Source organism: Lissotriton helveticus, chromosome 7 (assembly GCF_964261635.1).
Source record: "Lissotriton helveticus chromosome 7, aLisHel1.1, whole genome shotgun sequence".
In the NCBI taxonomy this organism is placed as follows: Eukaryota; Metazoa; Chordata; class Amphibia; order Caudata; family Salamandridae; genus Lissotriton; species Lissotriton helveticus.
The window spans coordinates 1547725973-1547748537 of record NC_136068.1 but is presented as its reverse complement, the minus strand read 5'-3'; the positions used below and the strand labels follow the sequence as shown (position 1 = coordinate 1547748537).

Here is a 22565-nt window from a genome sequence, read left to right as displayed (position 1 = left end):
GATTTCAATTACCACGCATGGCTTTACCACGCGAATTTTACATCGCAAGTGGCTTTACCACGCTGGTATTTACAACGTAGGATTTTACTACGCCTAGAAACGTCTTACCTGCACGTCTTTCTCTACGAGCCCTTACTTCCATCCTCCATTGAAACAAGCGTCAAAACACGTATACCAAAATAAAAAAAGGACTGTTTTTTTGACGTACACGGCACGTCTTTGGGGGAGGCTCTTTCCTTTTTCTTTTAAAATTATGTTCGTTTTTTTTTTTAAAGTAAACTGCTTGTTATTTTTTGGGGGGGAGACCCCCCCCAGCCCCCCTCTGCCCCCGCTTGTTATTTTTGGGGGGGGAGACCCCCCCCAGCCCCCCTCTGCCCCCCAAGCCCACGCAGAACGACTCGAAGGAATACCACATCTCCCCCCCAGCCCGTGGTAAAGACGTCGTGGAAGGCACCCTGCGTGGAAGGCACCCTGCGTGGTAAGTGTCACGTGGTAAATGTTAGTAGTGGTAATGCCTTTGTGGTAAATGATGTTTCCCGTGGTGAGGAGGCTTCCGAAGCTCTCGGCCCGATAGAGGTCCAGCCATTCCACGTAAGTGTGGTCCATTGCCTCACAGGTGGCTATGTGGCTAGCATGTGTGTATAGTATGCACCTTTTCCTATACGGAGCGAATGCCGGAGTCCATAGACACACTGGGTTTATGGCTTTGCCAGACAGTGGTCTTCCTGCATGTTGTCGTTTGACCATGGTGGCATGATAACGTGCACATCTCCGTTTTTCGGACTGCCTCTCTCAAACCAGTCTTACCAGTGTAGGGGAGGGCGAGGCTGCCACCGCTACCCTTTGTTTAGAGTAAGTTTCCCCAGCACCGAAATAAAACTCCTCACTTCCCCATTATTGTTGTGTTGCTAGCCGTTACCTAACAATTGTCTTTATCCAACTGAGCGTAGTCTGGTATAACATATGCCACAGGACCAATGTATTATGCAGTCTAGCACATAGTATGTACACACTACAAAAACATTTGGGTCGTATCTCGAACACTGACGCTGTTGTGCATCATAGGTCTAACTGTTCTTCTTACTTATGTTTCACTAAAAGTCAAATTCTCTTGAAAAAGCAGCACTAACTAGACGCCGGGTTTACTCTTTCTTAGTAGCAGTGTCATGCTGTGTCTGAGTTTCTAACCTCCTCCTCTTCCCACAGTAAGTTTTCCATGCTTTATTGTCCTAACTCTGCACAGTCAGGTAACCAAAGTAGGTAATTGTATTATCCGACTGGCTTAGAAAAAAGATCGCTGACTTTGGTACATCCGAGGTAAATGACAAGACCCACTCAGGATACTGCAAAGTAACCAATGACTCCCCCAGTCAAACGCTTCACACTTGGCCTACTAATGTCTTTCGAAAATCTTATTTTGGTCCAAGAATCTAAATGCCCCATTCTGTGACCTTGAGTTTCTATACCCTAGCTCTTTGCCCCACCAAGATCGATGGTGCTGGAGTAACACTGCTGTCCGCTTGCACATTGTTAACTACCCCTCAAAGTCTAATTCCTGCACTACCTGGAACCGCACTGTACAAACTTTGCGTCAAGGACCCTCTAAAGTCTCCCCAGACATTCCCCTATATCACTTCGTCTCCATCAGGCTGGGCGGCTCTCCGCAAAAAACAGCTCAATGCAATCTGTAGTCTGGTATATAGAGCCATCAACTGCACGTCCTTAGCTATCTGCTTGAATCCTGAATCCACTGGGTCCAAAATTACAACCGAACCTAAACCAGTCATGAGATCCTGCTTGCACCCAAACCTCCTTGTGTGGCATTATGGATCGAGTGAGGCAATCTACTGAAACCCTTCCATGGGAACATACTCCCAGCTGCTCTGTGTACAATCTTCTCAGCACATTTTAAAGGCTAATATAACTCTTTCTAAAATAATGCCTAAACTCTTCCAATCACACATGCTCACCCCTCCCAACAGCAAATGAATATGACTCTTTACTACGCATGCAATAGATTGCATGCCATTACAACGCGGTTGTTACAACGACCGCGTTGTTACACCGTGAAGCATTACATTGCAAGTCGTTACAACGACTTGCTGTAGGGGGCGCACTGGACTTAGAAATAGTATTATTTACTATTCCTACTCCAGTTTGTGCAACCGCAGGGAAGGCGTTGTATTCTAAATCCAACACCTTGTGCCCCCTATCGCAAGTCATTGTAACAACTTGCGATGTAATGGTTCGCAATGTTACAATGACGTCATTGTAAAGACCATGTTGTAATGGCATGCGATCTATCGCATGCAATCTAAACGCTGTTTCCCATATAAATAGTGCTTGGATGTTAGTTTTGTATGTGTAGGCGCTGTTTTATCAGCTCCAATTACCAAACACCAGACCTGCTATTTTATCTATAAGTCTAGCCACCTAAGGTACCCAGACGCGTGTATTGACAGCCATATTACTATGCAGAGCGAAACCTCACGGGTGAGTAGTGCGCTATATAAACCCCTGATTGATTGATTGATTGATTGATTGAACCTCTCATTATTCCAAGTAAATAAATATAAATACATCTGAATGACAAGGAAGAGGGATCGTCTAAGATGGCTGCCAAAAGCTCTCAAATAGCAATAAAACGGGATCCTTCACAAACTCGAGGCACAATAAGTCCTGTCAGGAAGCAATAAAAACAGAAGATTTTTGGACTAAAGGTTTTCATGTTTTCTACTTTGAACTTGTATGTCCTTGCGTCGTGTGGCACTTCAAGAATGCGTTTCTTCTTGAATCTGCTTGGGTTGTGGGGAGAGCAGCTGAAGAGCGAGGATTGTGCACCATTGTTCATCAGAGTGAATCTTCGCATTGTTTGCTGGGAGTGGAATGGTTCATACAGAGACCCTTTGTGGCTGGATGGATTGCAAGGCACGCCACCCCGCTGTTATTCAAGACCTGCTAAACCGGTCGAGCTGCCCTTTCCCAAACTCTGCAGAGGAACGAATGTGTTTATGACAGATCTCCGAATCGTGCTCGCTAGACCAGCCCTTAAGAAGTCAAATTTAGGAAACGACACTCAGGAAAATCAAGGGTTGCATTCAGGGTTGGATTGGGACTGAAAATCGGCCCGGGCACGCAAAAAAAAAATCGCCCCACATTTGCATAATCACTCCTCTAATCACTGCTTTGGCGTAATCTTATAAAAAAAACTTTAGGGGGATTAAAAAAATGCACACGTTAGTTTACAGTGGTGATACAAGTTAGGCCCCCTGCCCCCACTTGGTATGTACACACATTAATGGGTCAGCCAGCAAGACAAAGGGAGTAACACCTCTGCCTCTTTCTAAACGGAGGTAACGAACGCCCATCTGCTAGAAAGGCCAATCAGACACCGAATGGGCCGCCGGCTGTATTCGAACAATAGAGACAGCGCCCAAATGGCCCCCCAGACTGCTCAAAAAAGCAGCCGAACTCGGACACCGGCCCCTCAGGCATTGCCCGAATTCCCTCGTTACCAATCCGACGCTGGTTGCATTTGTATGTAAGTTTGTGGTAAGTGAACAGCGTAGAAAAAGCTGAAAGGCAGAGGAGAGCTGCACAGGGTCAAAGACAACGATGAGGGGACACTGGGTTCTGAGAGTGGAGGTGGACTGTTACTGCATCATGTTCTTATATATGTACGTTTGTGGTGTAATATAAGCAGTTAAAAAACGGGGCATTATGGAGGAAGGGCTACCAGACATGCAGTGCCCTTGGGAAAGTGACCGTGGGTTCATTATCTATGCTAGGCTGGCAGGGTCTTGACAGAGTAAGTCCATGGGAATCTAGGGGCATATTACCAACAACTAGCGATAATTATCGCTATGTTGGCTTAGCGGCAATATTTTTATCGCCGTGCGGCGGCGATTTTTAGGAACCTTGCTATTATCAAGGTTTATCTCCTAAGCGATAAAAATCGGCCGAAATGCATGAATATTGCTGAAAAGTCAGCGATATTCATGCATTACCGAGCAAATGCTCTTAGCCATGTTATCCACCTACCATTGGATAACATGGCTAAGATCTGCTCAGGGGCAGGTGTTAGCTTTTGGAGATATTCGCGCTTAGCGCGAATATCTCCAAAAGTTGGTAATAGGAGATAGCGATGTTAGCGACTGTTTCCAGTCGCTAACATCTTGGCACGCCCACTTTGCATGTCATCAGTGATAAATTTCACTGACATGCAAAGCGGGGCCCAAGATGGTCGCTATCTCCTACTAGCTGTCGCTAACTGGTGTTAGCGACAGCTAGGTAATAGGGAGATAATTTTATCCCCCCTTGATAATATGCCCTCTAGGGATCAGCAGGGTCTGGGAGAGTAAGTACCTCAGAATCTGGTGATCAGCAGGGTCTTGCGGGAGTAGGTCCCTCGAAATCTAGTGATCAGCAGGGCCTTGGGAGAGTAGGTCCCTCGAAATCTGGTGATCAGCAGAGTCTTGGGAAAGTAGGTCCCTCGGAATCTGGTGATCAACAGGGTCTTGGGAGAGTAGGTCCCTCGGAATCTGGTGATCGGCAGGATTTTGGGAAAGTAGGTCCCTCGGAATCTGGTGATCGGCTGGGTCTTGGGAGAGTAGGTTCCTCGGAATCTGGTGATCGGCAGGATCTTGGGTAGGTCCCTTAGAATCTGATCATTACAACAAAGTCAGAGTGCCATGGATTGTATGAACTGAATTGCATTGAAGACATAGCCGATCCCATGCTCCACTCCTACTGTCATTTTCCTCTTAATGTTCCTTCATTAGTTCAAACACCTAGAGCCTTACGAGACCCTCCGCGATTCCTGGTACAGGTCTTTGTCAAGTTCCCGCTCCCACTACTCAGAGCACACATAGGGCAAGCAATAGCCAGCATGAAGCATAGAGCCAAGGGGAGAACAGTTGTGTCAAGGGTTGGATTAAAAACAGAGGGTGTGAGTGGGTAGTCAGTCTGCATATAAGGCCATTCAAGACGTACTGTGCATGTATTGCCTATTGTGTGAAGTAGTAGGTGTTTAATGAAGTTATCCCTGCTTTTCTCTCCCTTCGGTGGCATATCAAGAACACTTCAGAAATTCTAATGGAAAGGGGCACATATTCATATTATCGACTACAACATCCAGTCACTCCCTCTCTATGTTTTGAAATAAAAAATAGTTAAATGTAACTGTTGTAGTAGACTATCAGTAGCAAAGGCCAGTGAAAAAGCGAAAAAGCTTTAGACATATCTATAATTAAAATCAGTCTCATATATTGTATGACATAAAACTTTTAGTCACTTTGAAGCTAATCTGATGTTTACTGTTGCTAGAAAACTCCGCCTCCGACACCTCCCAAAAAGAACGTGAACCTACAGCCATCAACGCAATGGGGCAGTATGGACTCACTGAATGTGCAGCCAAAACCAGAGCCAGGTGAGAGGACAAGGTGGTGGCCCTATGAAAGGATGGGCAAGTTATATATATATATGTATATGTATCCATATAGTGGCCGGCCATATTGATAGTCTGTTGGGCCTTAAATGATTAGTACTAAGCTCAGTGGTGCTCATATTCTCAAACGCAGAAGCAAAACATGCTCATTAGTCCTGCTGTGGATTAAACATATGACCTTCAGGTTATGCACACATTTCTATAAAACACACTTAGCTTAACGGGTTACCTCAGTGGACAATGCATGCTGAAGTTTACACAACCAGGAAGAGGTACATTGAAAGACAGTGGAAGAGGGATGCAAGAACTATTTTGAATGAGGCATGACACTAATGAGGCAAACAGCAAAATAAGAAAGAGGCTGAAGGGAAGTGTGAATGGGTAAACGGATGAATTAGTCTTCCACAGGGACATATTAGTTATTTGGTGTGTAGTTCCACCCAGTGTACATCGTTTATATGGACTCGTAGTGCTGCTAGTACTTTACATTGTATCATGGTGGCATGTGTCATTGGAGGATGTTCCGCTTACAACGAAACCGATACGAACAATCTGTGGCCTTCCAGACTAGTGTCATTTTTACTCCAACTTTACATGTTCTATCTTGGAGCCCATTCCTAAACCTTGCTAGGATATGCATCATGATTTAGTGTTCTCAGTCACCCTGTCTAGGTGTTCTCTGCCCCGTGTCCGTCATGTGGCATTTGCAAATTATCTCAATCGATCGCTCCATTGATCTATGGGTTTTCCGATGTTCCACTAAGTCTTATGGATAAGACTGTAACGCCTAGTCATAAACTGTATTTTGTAGTATATTTAGAACCACTACAATAGTACTACTAAAATACTACGAAATGATATTCACAAATCTATGAATGTAAATCTCCACCTTCACCTCCACCTCCCCTATCTGTTCTATGAGGAAATCCTCAACTGTGTAAGTTTAGTACTTAGTAGTAAATGTGGGAGGGACCTAGGGGAGTGGCTGGAAAAAAGGGTATACTTTTAACTAAATGCGAGGGGTTGAGGGAGGTTAGGAAGAGGTTTAGGAGGGGATAGGCACCTTCCCACAAAAGAGTAAGCGCATTGCTATACACAAAATTCACTTCTTAAGTTACTACAGTCAAAAAAGAATCTAAAACATTAGTAAATTACTCTGGCTCAGGGATATAGGAAGTCCAGCACCACACATGGCCAACTACTGGTACTGCAACATACTCCTATAGAAAATAATTGAGGGTGGGACTTAAAATAAAATCCCCATAGTAAATAATGTTGGATTAAATTATTTAAAATAGTTAAAACATGAATAAATAAGATGTAATCTTAAAATAAAACCTAAAAATAAAATATTTTTCTTATTTAATTATAAAGTATTTTAAAACTTTTTTAATTTACTGTAACATTTACTTTTATTAAAATGTAATTACACTACATAATAGTACATAATAAAAATCTATACTTTTTTCTGAAGTTTAAATTAAAAAATAAATTCCCATCCAAAGTTTAAATATTTTTATGTATAGTGAATTAATAAAAGTGATTACAAAATTAATTTAAAGTAGTTTCATTATATTTTAATGATGTGACATACATTTTTCAATGCAAAACAATTGTTAAAATATTTTGTAATTAAAATGTAAATATGTATTGTTTTTAGATATTTTTTATTAACATTATATTATGTCATTATTTCCTATGAAGTTTTTTTAAGTGCTTATCTCTATTATTTTCTATGAAATGGTCTTGATGTATCCCTCCTACATTTGGCTCTTCCCTTTTTTCAGTGGGTTGAGATGTGTATGCCTAAAGTTTTGAGTAACTTTAACCTCGAATTTTGTGAATAGCTCACATTTGAAATGAATTTATTACAAACGTGTTAGAGTTAATTACATGTGTAAATGATTCTCAAGTGTAAATTTCCTTTGTGAATAGCCCCCTATGAGTCTCTGCTGTAGCGCATTCTTGGATTCTATTGTAATGAGTCACTCACTGTTTCCTTCTTGATTTGTGATTTGCTGCGGTGATCCCTGTAGTCAAACCTAAGCAAGTGAACAGCATGAACGAAGAGCTGCTACTCAGGTTGGCCAATGGCCGCACAGCTCCCCAGAAGAGCTTTTCGGTGCACAGGACGTCTGACACCTCCATGACGTTGAGCGACGAGTCCAGCTCCAGTGATGTGAAGGCATGGCTGGAAGCCAAAGGCTTCAACCCACTGTGAGTCGAGGGCTATCATGGAGGGTTTGAGGGGATGCACTAGATGTCCTTTAGGCATTTTTTTGTTCCTAACATTCCCTGCAGTGCTTACCTATTTACCTTCGCACTGTGTCCAGCCAATTGTTCTCCCCTTGTCTCTTTGCTAGATGCTGACTATTGCTTGCCCTAAGCGTGCTCTGAGTAGTGTATTCGTTTTGCAGTGTATGCTGAGGTTGTCATTGGTTATGCTCTGAGAGCTCAGAGTGGTCAATCTTTGCCTGTGTAGTATGATTGGCCACTGTATGAAGTATGTTTAAACTCCCTGTTGTTCACTCTGTTTGTTCCTTGTGCTGCGTTAAGTCTTGCATTCTTAATCTCGGTGCCAAGTGGTTAGTTAGCAACTGCCTAATCTGTGTTTGCAGTTTCAAATTTTATTCTTTCTACTGAGTCAATTGGGCTATGTGGTCTTTCACTGTCCATTCTTTGTACTGTGCATTCTCTCGCGTTTTTTCATTGTACTATGTGTCCTGTCATTGGTTATTCTTTGTACTATGTGTTCTGTCATTGGTCATTCTTTGTACTAGGTGTTCTTGCATTGGTCATTCTTTCTCTTTGTGCCCCATGCACTCTCTGATTGCTCATTCCTAAAATGATGAGCTGTCTGATTGGTCATGCCTTGTGTCTGTTATTGGCCATTGTATGAATTATGTTGCTTCTTTCTTAACCTTAGAGACTTTGTGCTGTGAGCTCTCTCACTATGTGTGTACTATCTATGCTATTATTTCTGCAGTTTCTGTTTGCAATGATCGTTTTAAGCTTTACAGTCCTCCCATGCTTCTAAAACGTCGTCTTTTGTTTGTTAGGACGGTGAATTCCCTGGGTGTGCTTAATGGCGCCCAACTCTTCACCCTCCGGAAGGAAGAGTTTAAGGCCGTGAGCCCAGAGGAAGGAGCGCGTGTGTACAGCCAAGTCATGGTACAGAAAGCGCTTCTCGAGGTACTGTGCCCGGGTCCTATACTCCATGTTCTAGGAGGAGTGGGAAGGCAGGAATTACGCCTGTGGGAAAGCGTTCTCTCGTATATAATTGACTTGTACAGATCTATTTAATGGAAATTCCACTTCTCCAGTTATCAAATGTTCTCCATTGGAATCACAGGGTTAGTGGGTTTATTGGGCGTCCGTTTATGAACTGGATTCCGTGCCAACAGGGAAACAAGCAAGTAAAGTGTCTCTGACAGGGCCGGCTTTAGGGTCGTGCAACCGGTGCAGCCGCACTGGGCGCTGACCTTGGAAGTGGGTGCTGGACTCGGGGGGGTTAGGGGGGCTGTATTTAGCAATAACTAACGATTTAAAAACATCTGTGGCAGAGTTCCTTGTGCCTTCAGCTTTCAAGCAGCAATACAAATGTCAAGATAACTTGTGATTAATCTTCCTGATAGAGAGAGAGATCAGAGTTTTGTGTAGTGGCAGTTTTGACTCGCCCTAAAGTATCACAGATGGTTAATATGCCTGCTGCAAAGAACACATACCATGCAGATCACAGATCTGTATTTTATATGGGTAGCTGGGTGGATTACTGCTTTTGTCACAGAGATATGTGTGTTACCACAGTTCATAAGCTCCAACCCTAATATAGAACAGTGACTGTTATGAACTGTCATCAAAGAGCTGCATGCAAACTGCATAAAATAGGGCAGGCTGTTATTTTTTCCCCAGTCTTTCAGTATCTGTTCCTAATATTGATAAAAGGGCCCATTTGGGTAGATATACCTTCTTATTAGTAAGGCCAGCCTTTACCAGGGTTTTAAAACAAATGAAATGTATGTAAGTGAGGGGCTATGGAGAGATGAGGGGTACTTTTGCCAGGTGGTAGTGAGGGAATCCGAGAAGGAGGTCATCGGGGGGTTCCAAATATGATTTTCGCACCAGGCACCAGCAGTGCTAAATCCGGCCCTGGTCACTGATGTTACCGTAAGATAACATACAGCAGTGTAAGCAATTCATGTGATATGAAACTAGCACCCAGGCAAATATGCAATCAAGGGGAATGCCCACATGCCAGCTGTCTCTAACTGCATAACATCTGTGGCCCCGAAACATAGCTCTTAAAGGTCCCATTTTCATTAAAATACTTTAGGTTCACCTACCCAGTACTGGGCATAATATTCATCACAATTATCCAAAAATACCGTCGTGGAAAAATGCTTTTCTGCTGATTTTGCTGATTCTATCATGGCGGCCATGTTGTGTTTCTTCTTAACCTGAGTCCCATGGTACATTGTGTGTGATGACAGAGCACACAGAGCCTAGGCAAAGGGAATAAGAACGACCTCCTAGTAGCTGTCTGTAGAGAGAGAGATAAACGTGAAGCACCAGAAAAATTGATCAAGAAATAAAGATTCTGTTTTTCCTCAGGCATTGTAGAACTGGAGAGCAGCAGGAACTAGGCCTCCACTTTAGAAATTGCTGAAGGGTGCACTTACTTCAAGATTGATACTGTACTAAGTTATTGTTTAAACTCATTAACTCATTAGGCTATACCGATTCGGTATTTATGAATCGGTAAAATAGAAGTAGTGACATGTAGGTAAATTTCTTTTTACATTTACCGAATCTGTAAGATTCGGTATTTACCGATTCGGTAAATACCGAATCGGTATTGCCCATTGATTCCTATGGGCCTTGAAGCCCATAGGAATCAATGGGCAACACCGATTCGGTATTTACCGAATCGATAAATACCGAATCTTGCAAGGGTGCAGGGGGTGTCACTTTGACACCCTCTAGCACCCCAAATACATGCACATGGCACAGGTGTGCATGCACAGATGTGCATGCGCACCTGAATTCGGTATTTTACCACACAATAGGATTGGGTGGTAAAATACCGACTCTTAAGGGCCTGTGGCACTCTCAGGAGTGTCACCTACATGTGGAAATTACCGAATTGGTAAAATTACCGATTCGGTATTTTACAGAATCGGTAAATTTACCGAGTCGGTAAATTTACCGATTCTGTAAAATGCTGGCCCCTACATGCCGATTCCTAAATACCGGTCGGTAACGGCCGAATTCGGCCGTTACCGACCGGTATTTCCTCTCCTACATCTTGCCCTAAGCCTTTTGTGTATGCATCTGGCGAACCCTGCTTCTCACGCTCATGTGGCCTTCACTCATTTATTTTCCATTTTCTGGCCATATTGCAGGACTCAAGAAAAATCTCAGAGTTGGAAGCCGTAATGGAGAAGCAGAAAAAGAAAGTCGACGAAGACATTGAACAAGTTAGCTTTTAAAAAGAGACAACAATTAAGAGCACGAGAACCTGGAGCCAAAGACGCTTGGGATTATCTACCATGCTACAAAGAATATATCTATATGCACACTGCAGGGACTTGTACATATCTATAATATAGATATATATAATATATATATAATATATACCATAACGTAACAATGAAGGTGATCGGAGGGAGAGGCCAGCCCTGGGTGTCTCACGGCCCGTGTGGACTGTTTACGCCGCTACCGTTCGTGTCGCGCAGGGTGTTATGGCACCACCTGACCAGTGGTCATCCTGGGAGGCAGAAACTGTTCTCCGTTCTGACCAAATGAAACCACTTTTGCTGTATGACCGGCGTTGTCAGCCACTCAGACATTGCACACTTTGACGCGCACAGAATGTAAGTTGAAGATATGGTCTGAGCAGCAAGGAGGCTGCTCCTGGTGGGGCTTAGCTTTCTACTTTTCTACTTGAAACTAAGATCTAATAAACCTTCATATAATCTACACTATGGCTTCTGAACTTTGATTACAACAAAGGCCCACTATGACGACACTGGCACCTGTCATGGCCCCCACGAATGACCTAGTGCTGTGGCCCAGACATTGAATGGACAAATTTGCTGCATCTGCAAAAGGGTTACCTAAGGCTGGGGCTCAGATTGTGAGGAAAAACCCTCTTATGAATATCTGTGCCATCTCTGGAGTGTCATCATGCTCACCTGTCATCCCGGACCTCAGGTGATCCTCGGAATCAGGCTTCTAGCCTGTCCATCAGAATCCAAAGAATGGCTTCAAGATAGATGTTGCACACTTATACCATGCATGATCGTTGCTAAATAACATTTTTTTCACGCCACCTCTGTCCCCGCATGCCACCCTGATTGAGTCACTTTACCGCTGTTCCCACATTCCACCCAGCTACTGAATCCCTTTATTTTGACCTTACCACACCCCTGTTCCCTCACCCAACTCCCGTTGTATCACCACCAACTCCTCCTTCACTCCAGCCTTGGTCTGTCAATTTCTCCTTGTTCCATCCCTATTCCTACCCCACCAACTCCTGGCTCGCACCATATTCTCTCAATAAACACCTCATGGCCTACTGCTGTTCTCTTATCTCACCCCCTTCTTCTCGAGCTAACCATTTTCAACCACCTATCTATTTTCTTTTGCCCTGTCCTTCCTCCTTCATCAACACCTTTTTCTTCACACTCCGCTAATATCACACACCATACTCCCCCCCTTGTTCAAAACTTATTCCCTCCTAATCAGTCCCCCATCCTAGACCTAGTCCCTCATTCCTATTCCCTCTTCCTGCCTCTAATGCTTCATGCTGTCCTTATACCCTCCCCCGACCCTGATACCCCACTGCGGGAACCCTTCTGTAAGTATTCGTATTTATTTTCCCGTAAGGCCTATGCCTGTTGATGCTGCTCTAGTACAAGGGGTCGGAGTTGGACTTAATAAACCAGGCCTTTCTTCCAACAGGTCTTTAATGGAATGTGTCAGCTGCTTCTGTCTTGTTTTGAGGGAGCTTCTTCTGCTACTTCCATTTCACCTATGCTGCACCTGGGCTTGTACGCCTTATGAGGGTCTTACGTTTTTAAATTTCCAGGAAATTGCTTTGCATTTACCTGAACGGGCTTGTGCATAGGCAGGGCACTGGTAACGTCCCAGATTGTAATCATGTTAAAAAAAATATTAATAATGACTATTTTTATAGTGCATACCATAAACTGGATCCCCTCTCAGGGACTAATTATAGGTGTTATTATTACCCTAATCAAAAGTGCTCATACTGTATAATTGGATGTATGACGTTACAACGCAGGCTATTACAACGCCTGCCTTTACAACGCGGTTTTTACATCGCAAACCTTTACAACGCATAGCGCTTAGAGGTGCTGGATAGTGGTAAGTATAATTTTCTATTCCAACTCCAGTCCCCGTGGACACTAGGGAAGGTGTTGGATAGAAAATTAAACTTATTCCCTATCCTAGAGCGCCCCCCAGCGCAATGCGTTGTAATGGTTTGCGTTGTAATGACCGCGTTGTAATGGTAGTGCGTTGTAATAGTTTCGTTGTAACGGTTGTTCACCTGTATAATTATTTGCTAAAATAAAGGAAACAGTTGCAGAGGCCCAGGCTCCTCACAATATGGGACACTTTAAAAGAATACAAAGATGCGCTTGCCGTGTTTCTTCACTTTAAAAATTAGCTCGTGGTCTGTTTTCTGTCTTTAGCAGAGTAATGTGGCCAGTCTATGGCTGCCCTTAAAAAACCTCAGGTGATGTTTGCTTCTCTGTGACTGTAACTTTGAATGTTGTTTTTTTCAATTAAAGCCTTTAAATTGCAGCTCTGTATTTTATTGATTTTATGGGCTATAACACCGCATAAAAGTTGGGGACAGGGTAAGGCTTGCTTACAGCATAGTCCGAGATTGGCATTTTGTAATAAGAAAAAATATATATTTTAAAAACCTAAAACTGTCAATAAAAGATAATCATGATGAAGGTTAAAGAAAATGTTGTAATTGGTGTTCATGTTTGCTTTTATTTCTCGCACCCTAAAAAAAATATGAGTAGATATTAGAGGCACTGCACCATACACTGCTGGTAAGGCACGTGTAGTAGACCGAGGGAATGTTTACAATGCTTCAGGCATGGCCATGAATAGTACTAGGCACAGGACATGGGCAAAAATCATGCCCTGTCCTCTGTAATTGCAAAGTATGGCCAAAGGGAATGTACTACAAGCAAAATGAACATAGGTACCCAGCAAAGAACGAGAATGAAAGCCATGCTCTTTGCCCACTACCCAGGGCATCAAATGGCCAAATCTAATAAACTGAAATGAAATTAAATGAAAGACATTTATAAAGCTCATGCTACTCCAAGAGGAGTGTCCCTGCACTAATCAGTCCACAAAACTCCCCCAAAAATTGCAGCAGCTCAGAAAACCCCTGTTGATAAGATCTTTTGGTCGTATACAATGTTCAGGTACTAAAGTATGGTATAGATATCCCATACGGTGCCCACAAAAAAGTTCAGTTGAAGGACCCTTATGTTAACGATCCAAAAGCCCTCTTGAGTGCATCTTTTATGTTTACAGGCATCTGGAGCTCCCTTCAGCAGTACGAAAAAACGAATTACATAAATGATATTACAAACTATATTATGTGTAAATTGATATCCATGAGAACCCAGGCAATAATGTTATGTCCAATGCCCCTCTTGAATGCATTGATCCTTGTCTGTGTAGACTACATGCTAATGCATCTTCAGTCCCTCTTTGTAGCACACACAGGGTAGACACCATTCAATGCAGGGCCAAAAATCATGCTGTATTTGCAGAAAGCCCCACTTTATGTAGTTGCCAGTGGGCTTTACCCAAGGTCCTACCCTTTGTCTCATATATGCATGTATGTATTTATTTATTTAAGCTTTTACCGCGCACAGCTACCCAGAGTGGGTTTCCCGGCGCCAGGGACAGACTGTAGAAGAAAGGACAAAGCAACACCTGACTTAAGGCCACGACCAACTATTAACTGCGCTTGATGAACAGAAGAGTCTTCAAAGCCCTACGGAAGCGGAGTAGGTTGGTCTCTGACTTTAGTGCTAGTGGGAGGGAGTTCCAATACTTTGGGCCCAAAACAGAAAACGAGCGACCTCCCATTCTTGCCAACTTAAATCTTGGCACTGTGAAATTGCCAGTGTCCGATGACCTTAGTGAGCGCGAGGGTATGTAAGGTGTTACCAACCCTTGGATATAAGTTGGAGCGCTGCCCTGCATGGCCTTGAACATATAACAAAGTGCCTTGAATTTAACACGTTCGGGAACGCTCAGCCAATGGAGGTCACGCAACGCGGCAGCAGCTGAAGTGCGTCTAGGGACGTTCTTTAACAGGCGCGCAGCCGCATTTTGTACAACCTGAAGCACATGTATGGTGGCTTTATCTGCGCCCAGGTAGAGAATATTGCCATAGTCCAGGCGTGATGTTACAAGTGCCTGGACTAAGGTTCTGCGAGAGGAGAGGGGGAGCATCCACAAAATCTTGTGAAGCCACCGCAGCGTTGAGAAGCAGATGGCTGCAACCTTAGTAGCCTGTTGCTTCATAGTTAGCCTGTCGTCAATGATGACGCCCAGGTTACGAACTGCAGTGGATGGCGTAGGCGCATTGCCCAGTTCAGTGGGCCAATGATGGGGGCCCCAAAGATGTTTGTTCTGACCCAGAATGACCACCTCGGTCTTCTCCCCATTCAGCTTGAGACAATTTCTCCGCATCCAGTCGGCCACAAGAATGAGGCCAGACTTGAGTGCGGAGGTGTTGTTCTCGTCTCTCCCTGATAGGGAGAAGACAATCTGGGTGTCATCTGCATAGGAGAACAGGGTTAGCCCAGCCTGTTCGACTATGGACGCCAAGGGTTTAACATAAATATTAAATAATAAAGGGCTAAGGATTGAACCTTGGGGAACGCCTCGGGTAGATGGACAAATGGTGGAAGCTGCTTTCGGGGAAAACACTTGAAAGGTTCGGTCGCTAAGGAATGACACTACCCAGGCCAGAGCCTGGCCTGCCACACCTAGGGATTTCAGAGAGTCAATAAGGATGGAATGTGACACGGTGTCGAAGGCTGCGCTCAAATCCAGCAGGATGAGCGCCATGGTGTTACCCTGATCGACACCGTGCCTAAGACTCTTTGTTATCCCCAGGAGGGCTGTCTCAGTTGAGTGTCGTGGCCGAAAGCCCGACTGCGAAGGATGGAGAAAGGCAGTGTTTTCAACCAGTTTGGAAAGCTGGGAATTGATATGTCTCTCCAATATCTTCGAGAAGATAGGCAACAATGATATAGGGCGGAAATTAGCAGAGTTGGAGGAATCTGCACCCAATTTTTTCAATAAAGGTACAACCATGGCGTGTTTCCAAGGTTGGGGGACATGGGCCTCGCTCAAAGAAGCGTTTAGTAGTCTAATGATAATGGGGTGTGTGAGGGGATCTAATTGTTTTAGTATTTTGGCTGGAAGAGCATCCCGTGGGGAGCCCGATCGCACACTATTTAAACAGGAGACAAAGGAAATGGCATCTAAAGGCTGCCAGGTAGTAATTACTGCATCAATGGCGGTATCTACCGGTTCTCGGACCATATTAGGGGCAATAGAGGTAGTCTCTGGAAGTGAGGTGAAATGGTCATAGATGAGATCAACTTTCTTTGTGAAATAATCTGCCAAGGATTGACACTGAGCGGCATCCAGTGCTGGAGGGGGTGGAGTGGAGTTGGCACCGGTCAGTTTTTTAACAACTGAGAAAAGCACCTTAGGGCAATTTCGTGCATCAGTCACAGTTTTTTTTAGTATAGTCTGCTTTAGCAGTTTTGCAGCTATTGTGGTACTTTTTCAAGGCTTCTTTATAGATGATTTTACGTGAAGGGGAATAACCTTGTCTCCATTTACGCTCCAATGTCTTACATTGTGAGCGGAGACATTTAAGTTGTTCAGAGTACCACGGAGCCGGGGAAAGATGTAAGGAAGCGGACTTCGATGTCATCGGTAGCGCCGAATTAACAGCGTTAGTTAGCCAGAGTTCAGTGGCGCAATTGAGTGCAGCGACTGGTAGTTCAGTGCACGGAAGTGTTTTGATCAGCAGGTTATTGAGTTCTAACATGTCGATCTTACCCCAATTCCGAGCTGGTCTAGCAGTTCCCACCTCAGGTGTTTTTGCTGTTTCAGCCATATCTAAGGAGAAAGGGACGGCTAAATGGTCAGACCAGGCAATTGTAGGGCTTCTCGAGAACAGTCTAAGGGAAGATTGGACAGAATCGGGTCTAATAGATGGCCGGCGCAATGTGTGGGGCTTGTGTTTAAAAGTTGAAGATTAAAAGCTTCCAGGATGGAGAAAAACTGATTTCTATAAGGACACTCGTGGTCTTCCAAATGTATATTTAAGTCCGCTAAGATCGTGAAATTCGATGCTTTGAGTAGTACTGGAGCTAAGAAATCTGGTAATGATGCTATCCATGAGCTTGCTGTCCCAGGGGGACGATATACCAATAGTCCTGACAGCGTAAATTGGGGGGTGATGGTCAGTTTAAATAAGGCCGATTCACAATCTTTTTGAGTGGCATCTACCAGTTTACAAGTGTAAGCATTTCTGTAGACAATTGCAATTCCACCACCCCTGCCAGAGACCCTATCCTGACGAAGAATGGCATAATTGAAAGGAATTGCATCTGCAATATCCGGACCTGAGCAATCCCGAAGCCACGTCTCAGTCAGGAATATTGCATCAGGTTGGTTTTCCACGAGAAAATCATGGATGTTATATCTGTGTTGTGGCAAGGATCTGCAATTGATACTCCAGAATCTTAAAGGGGGGCGAGTGGCAGCTGTCCTAGAGTATGCTAGCCTCTTTCGTCTACCTTGATGTTGAAGGGTTCTGCATTTAGTGGGAGTTCGTAAAGAGAAGCCGCACCGGGAGCAGCTGAACTTGTGAGGAAGAAAAGGGTAGATAGAGCAGTTATTATTAGGAGCGCCACGTAGCGCATACAACTCTTCATATGAGTAAGTAAGAATCATGCTGAATACATAGATTTACTCACAGAGAAGGAGAGTGTCCAGAGCCCGAAGCCCGTCCTAGCGCGGACGAGCGCAGACGGGCAGGACTCTGGCTGGACTCAGGCGCTGTGAAGGCGCTCCCGCTGCGCGTCACCGCTGCGCATCCGAGGGAAGGCTGAAATAGTCTCTGCAGGCCGAAATCTCGCGAGAATGCGCGAGAGTGCCCCGGCCCAATCCAAAATGGCGGTCCGAGTAGTCCCCGGTGCCCCGTGATCCCTGACCCGCCAAAGGCGGTGGTGATGGTCCCAGGGGGGGTTTTATGGTGCAAGAATGAGGCCAGGGAGGGCGCAGCAATTTAAAACCAAGGAAAAAATGAACAAATGCAAAATTAAATACAAAACAGGAAATTTAAAATCTGCTCCAGTGGACAGGCAGAGAAGCGCGACTAGCGCTAGCGAGGTCGATCTGGTCACCTTGTTCAGGCTGGCCTACCGTTACTCGCCGCCTGAAATAGGCTCTGCAGGCCGAAATCTCGCGAGAATGCGCGAGAGTGCCCCGGCCCAATCCAAAATGGCGGTCCGAGTAGTCCCCGGTGCTCCGTGATCCCCGACCCGCCAAAGGCGGTGGTGATGGTCCCAGGGGGGGTTTTATGGTGCAAGAATGAGGCCAGGGAGGGCGCAGCAATTTAAAACCAAGGAAAAAATGAACAAATGCAAAATTAAATACAAAACAGGAAATTTAAAATCTGCTCCAGTGGACAGGCAGAGAAGCGCGACTAGGGCTAGCGAGGTCGATGTGGTCACCTTGTCCAGGCTGGCCTACCGTTACTCGCCGCCTGAAATAGGCTCTGCAGGCCGAAATCTCACGAGAATGCGCGAGAGTGCCCCGGCCCATTCCAAAATGGCGGTCCGAGTAGTCCCCGGTGCCCCGTGATCCCTGACCCGCCAAAGGCGGTGGTGATGGTCCCAGGGGGGGTTTTATGGTGCAAGAATGAGGCCAGGGAGGGCGCAGCAATTTAAAACCAAGGAAAAAATGAACAAATGCAAAATTAAATACAAAACAGGAAATTTAAAATCTGCTCCAGTGGACAGGCAGAGAAGCGCGACTAGCGCTAGCGAGGTCGATGTGGTCACCTTGTCCAGGCTGGCCGACCGTTACTCGCCGCCTGAAATAGGCTCTGCAGGCCGAAATCTCGCGAGAATGCGCGAGAGTGCCCCGGCCCAATCCAAAATGGCGGTCCGAGTAGTCCCCGGTGCCCCGTGATCCCTGACCCGCCAAAGGCGGTGGTGATGGTCCCAGGGGGGGTTTTATGGTGCAAGAATGAGGCCAGGGAGGGCGCAGCAATTTAAAACCAAGGAAAAAATGAACAAATGCAAAATTAAATACAAAACAGGAAATTTAAAATCTGCTCCAGTGGACAGGCAGAGAAGCGCGACTAGCGCTAGCGAGGTCGATGTGGTCACCTTGTCCAGGCTGGCCTACCGTTACTCGCCGCCTGAAATAGGCTCTGCAGGCCGAAATCTCGCGAGAATGCGCGAGAGTGCCCCGGCCCAATCCAAAATGGCGGTCCGAGTAGTCCCCGGTGCCCCGTGATCCCTGACCCGCCAAAGGCAGTGGTGATGGTCCCAGGGGGGGTTTTATGGTGCAAGAATGAGGCCAGGGAGGGCGCAGCAATTTAAAACCAAGGAAAAAATGAACAAATGCAAAATTAAATACAAAACAGGAAATTTAAAATCTGCTCCAGTGGACAGGCAGAGAAGCGCGACTAGCGCTAGCGAGGTCGATGTGGTCACCTTGTCCAGGCTGGCCTACCGTTACTCGCCGCCTGAAATAGGCTCTGCAGGCCGAAATCTCGCGAGAATGCGCGAGAGTGCCCCGGCCCAATCCAAAATGGCGGTCCGAGTAGTCCCCGGTGCCCCATGATCCCTGACCCGCCAAAGGCGGTGGTGATGGCCCCAGGGGGGGTTTTATGGTGCAAGAATGAGGCCAGGGAGGGCGCAGCAATTTAAAACCAAGGAAAAACTGAACAAATGCAAAATTAAATACAAAACAGGAAATTTAAAATCTGCTTCAGTGGACAGGCAGAGAAGCGCGACTAGCGCTAGCGAGGTCGATGTGGTCACCTTGTCCATCGTCCATGTAGTCTATTGAGCCTCGCTTGCTGCATCCAGGACTTGGGTGAGTTATGCTATGTATGTCTTATGACGCTACATGTAGCAATTACGCGCTATGGCAGAAAAGCCTGCCCTGGGAATTCATATGTACTGTATAGTGTAGTCACAGGTCATTGCCTTTGTTGTATGCATTATTTTTATGTGTGTCTGTGGTGTGTGTGTGTGTATGTATATATATATATATATTTATATATATTCTCCACGAATGCCTCTCCTTCAAAGACGCTACTCCATTCAGAGGTGAGTTAACAACCCTTTATTTCTCAAAGCGGCACATTATGGCTGTTTCTCAAATCCCCAACGCGTTTCAGAGCCAACAGACTCCTTCCTCATGGGGCAGCAATTAACAAGCACGGCGTGGCCACACCTATTTTTATCCAAAATGCATGCAATCTCCAGTGAAGCATGCTGGTAGTTGTGGTCTAGTGTTCCCCACCATTAGGGTCCGTGCAATTTTGTCAATAATGTTTTTTTTGCCAATAACGTTCATTTTTCAGCCCTCCGGTGGGCCCCAGACATGATGCGCCGCTTTCTCAGTGGAGCCTCTCAATGCTGTTTTCACGGCTGGTAGCTTCCAACCGTGCAGGCCTGCTTCCATCGTCCTGGCAGGTGGTGCATCTTTCGCGGCTGAGGCTGCCACGCTTAATATTCTCCACGAATGCCTCTCATTCAAAGACGCTACTCCATTCAGAGGTGAGTTAACAACCCTTTATTTCTCAAAGCGGCACATTATGGCTGTTTCTCAAATCCCCAACGCGTTTCAGAGCCAACAGACTCCTTCCTCATGGGGCAGCAATTAACAAGCACGGCGTGGCCACACCTATTTTTATCCAAAATGCATGCAATCTCCAGTGAAGCATGCTGGTAGTTGTGGTCTAGTGTTCCCCACCATTAGGGTCCGTGCAATTTTGTCAATAATGTTTTTTTTGCCAATAACGTTCATTTTTCAGCCCTCCGGTGGGCCCCAGACATGATGCGCCGCTTTCTCAGTGGAGCCTCTCAATGCTGTTTTCACGGCTGGTAGCTTCCAACCGTGCAGGCCTGCTTCCATCGTCCTGGCAGGATAAAAATAGGTGTGGCCACGCCGTGCTTGTTAATTGCTGCCCCATGAGGAAGGAGTCTGTTGGCTCTGAAACGCGTTGGGGATTTGAGAAACAGCCATAATGTGCCGCTTTGAGAAATAAAGGGTTGTTAACTCACTTCTGAATGGAGTAGCGTCTTTGAATGAGAGGCATTCGTGGAGAATATTAAGCGCTGCAGCCTCAGCCGCGAAAGATGCACCACCTGCCAGGACGATGGAAGCAGGCCTGCACGGTTGGAAGCTACCAGCCGTGAAAACAGCATTGAGAGGCTCCACTGAGAAAGCGGCGCATCATGTCTGGGGCCCACCGGAGGGCTGAAAAATGAACGTTATTGGCAAATAAAACATTATTGACAAAATTGCACGGACCCTAATGGTGGGGAACACTAGACCACAACTACCAGCATGCTTCACTGGAGATTGCATGCATTTTGGATAAAAATAGGTGTGGCCACGCCGTGCTTGTTAATTGCTGCCCCATGAGGAAGGAGTCTGTTGGCTCTGAAACGCGTTGGGGATTTGAGAAACAGCCATAATGTGCCGCTTTGAGAAATAAAGGGTTGTTAACTCACCTCTGAATGGAGTAGCGTCTTTGAATGAGAGGCATTCGTGGAGAATATTAAGCGCGGCAGCCTCAGCCGCGAAAGATGCACCACCTGCCAGGACGATGGAAGCAGGCCTGCACGGTTGGAAGCTACCAGCCGTGAAAACAGCATTGAGAGGCTCCACTGAGAAAGCGGCGCATCATGTCTGGGGCCCACCGGAGGGCTGAAAAATGAACGTTATTGGCAAATAAAACATTATTGACAAAATTGCACGGACCCTAATGGTGGGGAACACTAGACCACAACTACCAGCATGCTTCATTGGAGATTGCATGCATTTTGGATAAAAATAGGTGTGGCCACGCCGTGCTTGTTAATTGCTGCCCCATGAGGAAGGAGTCTGTTGGCTCTGAAACGCGTTGGGGATTTGAGAAACAGCCATAATGTGCCGCTTTGAGAAATAAAGGGTTGTTAACTCACCTCTGAATGGAGTAGCGTCTTTGAATGAGAGGCATTCGTGGAGAATATTAAGCGCGGCAGCCTCAGCCGGGAAAGATGCACCACCTGCCAGGACGATGGAAGCAGGCCTGCACGGTTGGAAGCTACCAGCCGTGAAAACAGCATTGAGAGGCTCCACTGAGAAAGCGGCGCATCATGTCTGGGGCCCACCGGAGGGCTGAAAAATGAACGTTATTGGCAAATAAAACATTATTGACAAAATTGCACGGACCCTAATGGTGGGGAACACTAGACCACAACTACCAGCATGCTTCACTGGAGATTGCATGCATTTTGGATAAAAATAGGTGTGGCCACGCCGTGCTTGTTAATTGCTGCCCCATGAGGAAGGAGTCTGTTGGCTCTGAAACGCGTTGGGGATTTGAGAAACAGCCATAATGTGCCGCTTTGAGAAATAAAGGGTTGTTAACTCACCTCTGAATGGAGTAGCGTCTTTGAATGAGAGGCATTCGTGGAGAATATTAAGCGCGGCAGCCTCAGCCGCGAAAGATGCACCACCTGCCAGGACGATGGAAGCAGGCCTGCACGGTTGGAAGCTACCAGCCGTGAAAACAGCATTGAGAGGCTCCACTGAGAAAGCGGCGCATCATGTCTGGGGCCCACCGGAGGGCTGAAAAATGAACGTTATTGGCAAATAAAACATTATTGACAAAATTGCACGGACCCTAATGGTGGGGAACACTAGACCACAACTACCAGCATGCTTCACTGGAGATTGCATGCATTTTGGATAAAAATAGGTGTGGCCACGCCGTGCTTGTTAATTGCTGCCC

At 45.6% G+C, this 22565-nt stretch overlaps 1 protein-coding gene across 1 annotated transcript in view; it reads left to right on the top strand.

Annotated features, from left to right (window-relative positions):
- Positions 1 to 12723, top strand: part of EPS8L1 (EPS8 signaling adaptor L1) — a 235521-nt gene extending 222798 nt beyond the window's left edge. Inside the window, exons 18-21 of the mRNA XM_078655013.1 lie at positions 5326 to 5428; positions 7483 to 7663; positions 8506 to 8638; positions 10849 to 12723. Of these exons, the coding sequence (XP_078511139.1) occupies positions 5326 to 5428; positions 7483 to 7663; positions 8506 to 8638; positions 10849 to 10935 (504 nt within the window). The 3' untranslated portion in view covers positions 10936 to 12723. The remainder of the gene's footprint in view (positions 1 to 5325; positions 5429 to 7482; positions 7664 to 8505; positions 8639 to 10848) is intronic.
- The last annotated feature ends 9842 nt before the right edge of the window (positions 12724 to 22565 follow it).